Below are 9,022 nucleotides of genomic sequence, written 5' to 3' on the forward strand. Positions count from 1 at the left end.
AAAGGAAGACGATGTAATAAAAGCTATTGATGAAATAAAAACAAACTCAGCTACTGGCCCAGATGGATTCCCAGCAATCCTTCTAAAAGTATGTAAGAGAGTCCTAGCAAGATCCCTGCAGTTCCTCTTTCAGAGCTTCCTTACAACTGGCAAACTTCCAAGAAAACTGAAGGAAGGTAAAATATGCCCTATTCATAAAGGAGGTAGCAGAGCGGAGGCCAAGAACTACAGACCTATCTCTCTGACCTCACACATCAGCAAGGTCATGGAACAAAGAGTCAGAAGGAAACTAATCACCTTTCTTGAAGAAAATGACTTGCTGCCTGACACCCAACATGGTTTCCGACCAGGAAGAAGCTGCTTAACTCAGCTCCTACAACACTATGACTGGGTGCTGAAACGACTGCTCAACCACTCAAATGTGGAAGTCATATATCTCGACTTTACAAAGGCCTTTGATAAAGTCGATCATGGAATGCTATGTCACAAACTGCGTGATCTTGGCATAGTTGGAAAATTGGGAGAGTGGCTTCATGACTTTCTGAATGATAGAAGTCAGGTGGTAGTAGCCAATGGGACCACTTCCACTAACACGCAAATAGTGAGCGGTGTTCCGCGGGGCACTGTTTTGGAACCACTACTGTTCATAATGACCCTCTCAGACATGCCCTCAGCCACGCAGAGAGCCACGATCACAAGTTATGCAGATGATACAAAAGTTTCACAGGCAATACAGAACCCTGAAGACACTAAGCACCTGCAATGTGAGCTGGACAAAATATACAAGTGGACTGAAAAGAATAGCATGCAGTTCAATGCTGAAAAGTTTCAAGCTCTATGCTATCAGCACGATAACAGCGATCCAACGAAGCTACACGAAGAAGATAGCCTCTGTGCAGCATATAAGCTATTGAGAAAGACTCAAGAGATTGAGACTCTATTCCTTAGAGCGTAGGCGAGAAAGATATGCCATAATATACATCTGGAAGATCCTAGAAGAACTTGTCCCAAACTTTGGCATCGAGAGTTACACAAATGCCAGAACTGGGCGCCACTGCATAGTGCCAAGGACTCCAAATTTGCCATCAAGATGTAGGACAAGATATTGTGATAGCCTGGGCTTCCGAGGCCCACAGCTCTTCAATATCCTCCCGAAGAACCTAAGAGACCTGCATAGGGTGGATGCAGATGTCTTTAAAATGAAACTGGATCTCTTCTTGTCAGGTATCCCAGATGAACCAACTTCACGGCAGGAGGTGCAGATGAGGGCAGCTGCATCGAACTCTCTCATGTACCAAATGACAATTGCTAAAAAGCATTCGTGAAGTAAAATCATGTAGCAACACCAAATGGCGGTGCCCCAGCATGGCCACAGCTTGTGAGCTGAAACTAGATAAATAAAAAAATAAAAAAATAAATATATATATATATAATATATATATATATATATATATATATATATATATATATATATATATATATATATATATATATATATATATATATATATATATATGTATATATATATATATATGTATGTATGTATGTATGTATATATATGTGTGTATGTGTATGTGTGTGTGTGGTTTTTGAAGCAAGCTTCTTGCCACACACCCACGACTCGGCAGTCCCAAAACAACTAAAAATCGAACTTGGATCGATTCTATCATTGTATTCGATGCAAAAACAAATAAACAACACGAACACAATTGATAACATCATTACAAAAATGACCACTCGGACATCTTATATTATCAGCAAGTTCATTTTTCTTTCACGCCTCTTTTTCTTGAACCGACACAAACTCAAGGTAGAATTCTTGCCATTTGCGTCTAGTAGTGGTGCTCGCTTTTAACTCGTGTCTGTAGCTGTCAAGACAAGGACTGATGACGTCAACGATGACAGTTGTTAAAATCACACAGTTATGTCTATTGCCATGCTTGATCACACCAATATCCCATACAAACTTTGGACTATTCTTATTAGGTGTAAACATCTCTTTATCGTTCGAAGTAACAACATGAATGTTTGATAACGTATTTTTTGTTTGTTTGTTTTGGTTTTTTTTTTTTTTGGGTTTTTGTTTTTGGTTTTTGGTTTTTAGCATTTGACATATCTACGAAATTTGTGTTCTTTTTATCGACTTCGCCTCAAGCGTAGAAGCGGCTGTGCAGTAAGTAGCTTGCTTACGAACCACATGGTTCCGGGTTCAGTCCCACTGCGTGACACCTTGGGTAAGTGTCTTCTACTATAGCCTCGGGCCGACCAAAGCCTTGTGAGTGTCTTCTACTATAGCCTCGGGCCGACCAAAGCCTTGTGAGTGGATTTGGTAGACGGAAACTGAAAAGAAGCCCGTCGTATATATGTATATGTATATATATATATGTGTGTGTGCGTGCTTGTGTGTCTGTGTTTGTCCACCCAACATCGCTTGACAATCGATACTGGTGTGTTTACGTCCCGGTAACTTAGCGGTTCGGCAAAAAAAGAGACCGATAAAATAAGTACTAGGCTTACAAAGAATAAGTCCTTGGGTCGATATGATTGACTAAAGGCGGTGCTCCAGAATGGCCACAGTCACATGACTGAAACAAGTAAAAGAGTAAAAGAGTAAAGAGTAAGCAAATCATCACACTGTTGATTATCAAAATTCAGAAAATATCTCACCGTTGCATAACATAACCAGTGTGCGGAACGTATACTTATTTTATATAAGATAAAAACAATCACATTTATAGCAGCTGAGATCAACCGAACATTTCTACGGTGTGCTTCAGCTACTCTTTCTGAAATACTTAAGTCACTTCTTAAAAGTACAATATAAGTACATGCGAACGCGGCATAAGGAAGAATCAGTGCATGTAATAAAATAAGGGATTTCATTAGTTTTCGTCTGCCATTACGTTCTGAGTTCAAATTCCGCCGAGGTCCACTTTGCCTTTCATCGTTTCGGGTTCGATAAATTAAGTACCAGTTACGCACTGGGGTCGATGTAATCGACTTAATCCCTTTGTCTGTCCTTGTTTGTCCCCTCTGTGTTTAGCCCCTTGTGGTCAATAAAGAGATAGGTATTTACATTCCGTGTTCAAATTCCGCCGAGGTCGACTTTGCCTTTCATCCTTTCGGGGTCGATAAATTAAGTACCAGTTACGCACTGGGGTCGATGTAATCGACTTAATCCCTTTGTCTGTCCTTGTTTGTCCCCTCTGTGTTTAGACCCTTATGGGTAGTAAAGAAATATATTTATGTTCTCTTTAAAAAATTATGGAATATCATTCTCGTTACTTTGGGTCAATTTACATTCATTTTTTTAAAAACCCTAAGCTACATGTTAACTCTTTGCAAAAACTGAATAGTTTCCGACATTCTGAAGATATATACAACGAAAACGTAGCCATATTTTTGTTAGGTGGCAACAACGTTTTTGCCTTGTATTCATAAAACTATAATTGTACTAACTTTTCTTAATAGATTGCGTAAGAAAATTCCAAATTAATGCAAATAAATTTTGATATATGGATTTGGCCAGTAACAAGAAATATTGCCCTTAAATGCACCGTAAAATGATATTCACGTGAAAAAATATATAGATAGAAGGCCATTAACTCTTCCATGCTGTAGCAGAGTTACGTCCCTTAGCAAAATCTTTTTTTTTTTATTACTGTAATAATAATCTTGTGTGTTTCTGTTTTTTGGGGGGTGGGGTCAAGATATATGAATGAGAAAATAAGAAGTGATAGATGAATAAGGAAGAAAGGGGTGATGGCAAACTTGGGAGCGGTTGATGAAAATTCTACGGTGAAGGAAAAATCAGCCAGCGTTTCAGCTCTGTGTGAGTATATGTGTATGTATGTAAAAGGGAGGTATGTGAATGTGTGTGTGTGTGTGTGTGTGTGTTTGTTTGTGTGTGTGTGTGTGTGTGTGTGTGTGTGTGTGTGTGTGTGTGTGTGTGTGTGTGTGTGTGTGTGTGTGTGTGTGTGTGTGTGTGTGTTGTGTGTGTGTGTGTGTGTGTGTGTGTGCAATCGAAGTGAGATGGTGAACGTTCAACGCTGAAAAGAATATCAAACAGCGTTTCAACTCTGTGTGAGTATATGTGTGTATGTGTGTACATGTACAAGGAAAGTATGTGAATGTACGTGTGAACCAGCTTTCTTTCAGTAACAAGCGATGATCGATGTCACATCTCAAAAGAAAACCACTAAATAACATTGACAAGTGCATTAATTGTGACAAGTGCATTAATATAGATTTACCATCCATATTCTATCTGTTTTGTTAAAAAATAATTATTACAATCAAACACACCGACACAAACATATACCCAAAACTCGACATAAATCCGTTAATCCATTAATCGTTAATTAACGAAGTTAACATTTTCGTTAACGATTTAACTTTAAGTTAACTTTGGAAATCATTATCGGACTTATTAATTTCCGTTATATTTAGCTTCCGTTAACTCAAGACCGTTAACCCCAAAATTTCATAAGTTTTAAAAGTTTCTATTGTTTTCAGATTGTCTTGGCATATTTAATATTGTACGTGTCATTCTTTCAGCCTTTTTTAGGCCTTTTAAAATTTTAAACCATAAAATCAGCATTTTTAACTCTAAAGCAAAAAAAAACTGTAGTTTTGGGGTTCTAAAGCCCTCAAAAAAGATTTTATAATTTTGGCACTATGTAACCCTTACCGACCAAAACCTGGCAAGGGTTACATAGCTCCCTCTACGAAATCTTTTAAGAAGACAAACAAATCACGTTTGTGAATTCTCGTAACTCTGAGATAATATGGGTTTTTTTTTCTTCCAGAAAGCACAGAACTGGGAGAAAAGCAAAATGAACTGAGGTGGATGTCAACAGAGAAAATATTGACTTCCATAAAGTGGAAAAAATATATGGAAGGAAAAACGTTGGTAAATATGTCGGTGTGAACGCCAATAGCTGTTACGTGGTAGCAGGGCATGCTAGAAATAACGGCCAAATCTTTCCTTTTCTGGAAAAAAGAACCGTTTACGCGTGATTTCGATGTCACATTCGTTGAAAGCATTCAAAATATCCTGGAAAAAAAAATAAAACCGCGAAACAAAACTCCCTTAATGGGAAATTTCGAGGTCCCCACCACCCCTCCCACCTTTCTTTTCCGGAAAAAAGGTGACTTGCGGCGGGTTTGGCGGTCAGATACGTTGAATGCACTTGAAAAAAAAATCTGGAAAAGAATTATTACACACCGTTGTACGAAATATTTACTGAAAGAATAAAATCTTGTACCGATTATGCTTGTATTTTAATTAATTCGCGTTAATGTACCTCATCTTGTAAAGTTGCAAAATTTTTTTCGGTTGCCATCTGGGATCATTTTAGTAACAAATCAAACAGGTAAGTTGCATTAAGAATTTCAATTTTAGTGTTTATCAATATAATGTTATTGCTTTTACACCTGTTGATTAAATTTACCTGCCCATAAAAGTCAAATTTACTCAGTAAGATCAGCTAAAATTACATAACTATAAACCAGTAGTATTTAAAGCACCCACTGACAAAATTTCAAATCTGTGAAAAATTTATAAAGTTATAAGCAAATATTGTGGACACCCCTCTTAAACCTGAATAATTCAAAACCAACTGAACCCGTGAAAACTTTACGGAAAACATAAAAAATATAAGCATCTGTAAATTATGGGCTGGTGCCATGAGAAATGTTTCTATATTGTGATACAGAATATAGAAAGAAGTGTAAAACCAATGACTATATAATCCAGCCAAAATATTTCAGTTACGCAAACGTAAACAGAATTACTATTTAGCCTTAAAATACATCGTATATATTCAAAGAACCTTCTTGGTTTAGTGGTACGGAACGTTCATCTGGCATTCTATTATTCTTTTACTTACTTCAGCCTTTTGCTCGAAGAAATCGACCCTTGGACTTATTCCTTGTAAGTCTGGTGCTTATTTTATCAGCCCCCTCCTCCTCTGTCGAACAGCTAAGTTACGGAGACGCAAACGAATCGACATCGGTTGTGAAGTGATGGTGGCGGGAGGACAAACACAGACACAAACACACACATAAATATATACATGTGTGTGTATGACGGGTTTCTTTCAGTTTCCGTCTATGAAATCCACTCACGAGATTTGGTCGCCCCGAGGCTATAGTAGAAACACCCTTTAAATTATAGAGTTGAATTTCATATAGCCGCCTGTTGGCAACTTTTCTCCCCCACCCATTTTGTAGGAGTTATTACCCATTTTTCTGGGCTCTTTTCACAGCTATACCCCATTCGAAATTTGCATTAGTTTTAGTATGAAAAAAAAGGAAGAGAGGTGGAACTTGTTTGTAGTTTGAAGAGGAAACGTTAAACGTGCCAGAAAAAAACATGGTATTTCCTCCCAACTATAAGACATGAAGAACTATAAAAGAAGGCGAATAAGTACAGGAGGTGGGGGGAAGAAGAGAGAACTAACAGTCGATCGTTCTAGAACTCCCAGAATGAGAACATAAACACCCGAAAGACTTTCCCTCTATTCATTACTAAATGTCTTTCTCTCTTCTTCATTAATAAAAGTAAAGAAGCGAGAAAAGATTTGTCGTATTTCAGTCTAATTGTCACTGTCTCTGTTTCTATTGCTTCACTCCTTTTCTTTACGGTTAAGAGAGTGAAGATGCGTGGCCCAGTGGTTAGGGATATTTGGCCCACGATCATAAAGTCATGAATACGATGCTCTGTGACGTGCTGTGTACTCTACTTCCCCTTGCTGCAGTCCACTGAGATGGCAAAAATGAGTTGTAGCTGTAATTCAAAGAGGCCAGCCTTGTCACTTTTGTGTGAGGTTGGATCTTCCTGAGAACTACGTTATGGCATGCCTGTCTGTGGAGTACTCAGCCACTTGCGCGTTAATTTTACGAGCAGACTGTTCTGTTGATCATATAAAGAAGATCCTCGTCGTCGTTAGCCATTTTTCAAAATAGTGAAAGCACGTGTTTAGTATAAGCAGTGAAGGCTGAGACGAAATAATTGCTATTCCGTCGTATAGTGACTTTGCCCTGGATTCACGCTCAGTTTGCTAACAACAGCCTGCGCATCGGTGTTTACCCGAGAGCTTAGCCTCCGGATCTGTGAAACCCACAAATCCCGCTGTTAGGACCGGATTAACACCCATAGTGACCCTAACGACTAAAAAGATTTCCCTGTTCCTATATAGGATCTTTTTTCGTTTTCTTCCAACCACTTGAAGGTTTACCTTGCTCCAGTCCACTCAGCTGACCAAAATGAGTTGTAGCTCTAATTCAAAGGAGCCAGCCTCATATTATGTGAGAGGCTTAATCTCTCTGAGAACTACGTTAATCGTATGCATGTCTGTGGAGTACTCAGCCACGTGCAAGTTTGTGAGTTCATTTTATCTTCGTGTGGTAGTGAAAAGTGGAAGTAACATCCAATATGTGTTGTAATTATTTGTCTTTGATTTAACAATGTATCTATGTATCAACTTTTCTTTCGATATATGTCTCTCTCACTTTCTCCCTCACTTCCTCTGTGTCCCTCACCTCTCCCGCCTTTAATTTAACAATGTGTGTATGTATCTATGTGTCTACTTTTCTTTCGATTTATGTATCTACTTTTCTTTTCATCTATGTATCTACTATGTATCTACTCTGAAATACTGATAAACATAATGAAGGATATTTGACTGGTACGTCATGCATGTTGGGTAGCCACATAGAGACTCCTTCGTAGGTTCGTGATGTACAATGAAAGAACAATGTATAAACAGTCATAATAAAAAGATTCACTTATAGGCCTCATTTTGGTTTTCATGAAAACGATTCGTGGTAACTTAAGAAAATATCTTAATACTATTTAAATAAACCAAATAATACATTGTAAAATGTATAGGTATAAAATTGTCTTGAGGTGATTCGACGAACTGAGAGCCTCTACATGACATGTTCCACAGCAATTTTGTTTCATTGTATCGTCATAATATTTACAAAGTTTTCTTCGGCATCCTTCACGCTTGTCCCCGTATTTGCAGCTCTCTACTTTCCTGGCGAGCAAAGCACAAGTCCAGCAACACATAGAATAGAAATAATCATTATAACAATAATAGTTTCTTCCGAATGTAGCATAATTACACGTAATATTAAGTTCATCAATTACATCGGGATGTTTATCCCCCAACCAACAATCCATAGGTATTTTTGGTGGGTCTCCCTGCGTTGTACAGTGCCCTTTGATGCACCACATACCCTTGCCACACGTTGTACCTTCTAGGGGCATCATTCCAATACACATGCCTTTCTGGTAACACATCATATGGATACAAAATCTCTCAGTTCTTTGGAAATTCTCATTTTCGCAATAGTATATATCCGATTCGTGAAAAAATCTGTTATAGCATTGTTGACTCGCGCTGAGCCATTGTCCAGGTTTGATCATGGTATTTAGATGGTACTCTGGCACTATGCTTCTTCGCCACAAACAAGCGTACCTCTTGTCGTTGCGACCTTTTTTGACGATACCTGATACGTAGTCTCTCGAACACTGTGAAAATGAAAACAGGTTTAAGCTTAAATCCGTATTCTGGAATAATTCAAGGAGTGGGGACATTACGTATCTGTCTTCGGGGGGACACTGGGTGTCAAGCGTATCAAACGGTATTCCAACCGAGCGTCCAATTAATTGGACTGCAGCAAAAGCTGTTCTCAAACTTAGCCTTTCAGAAAGGATGCTTATAGAATCACTTGAACAAATTCTGTTTGCCTTACCGAAACCAAGTTCCTCAACATATGGAATTATGTCGTGTAATGTTATAAATACTATATGGTCCATACCGCTAGTATATTCTTCGCTTGAATGAACCAACCAATTTTTCAAGCGCATCCAAATGTCTTTTGGATCCTTTGATGCCCAATCAGCAAGAATCAAGTTGTGCGCGTGTTTCGTTTTAGTAATAACCATGTAATTACTTATTATATCTAAAGAAAAGTCTTCAGTAGTCAGAGAATGGAATACATATTGTAT

The 9,022-nt window shown here is 38.2% G+C and overlaps 1 protein-coding gene and 1 long non-coding RNA gene across 2 annotated transcripts in view; one reads left to right on the forward strand and one right to left on the reverse strand.

Annotated features, from left to right (window-relative positions):
* Positions 1-2,199: 2,199 nt before the first annotated feature.
* LOC118764436 lies at positions 2,200-5,194 on the forward strand. The gene is made up of 2 exons (XR_005000248.1): positions 2,200-2,234; positions 4,809-5,194. It is a non-coding gene; the product is annotated as an uncharacterized LOC118764436 (long non-coding RNA).
* Positions 5,195-7,786: 2,592 nt separating this feature from the next.
* LOC115214810 (A disintegrin and metalloproteinase with thrombospondin motifs 18-like) overlaps positions 7,787-9,022 on the reverse strand; it is a 2,076-nt gene continuing 840 nt past the window's right edge. The window contains exon 1 of the mRNA XM_029783839.2: positions 7,787-9,022. This exon is cut by the window's right edge and continues 840 nt beyond it. Within this exon, the coding sequence (XP_029639699.1) occupies positions 7,859-9,022 (1,164 nt within the window). The 3' untranslated portion in view covers positions 7,787-7,858.

The sequence above is a fragment of the Octopus sinensis genome, linkage group LG8, assembly GCF_006345805.1.
Source record: "Octopus sinensis linkage group LG8, ASM634580v1, whole genome shotgun sequence".
Taxonomy (NCBI): Eukaryota; Metazoa; Mollusca; class Cephalopoda; order Octopoda; family Octopodidae; genus Octopus; species Octopus sinensis.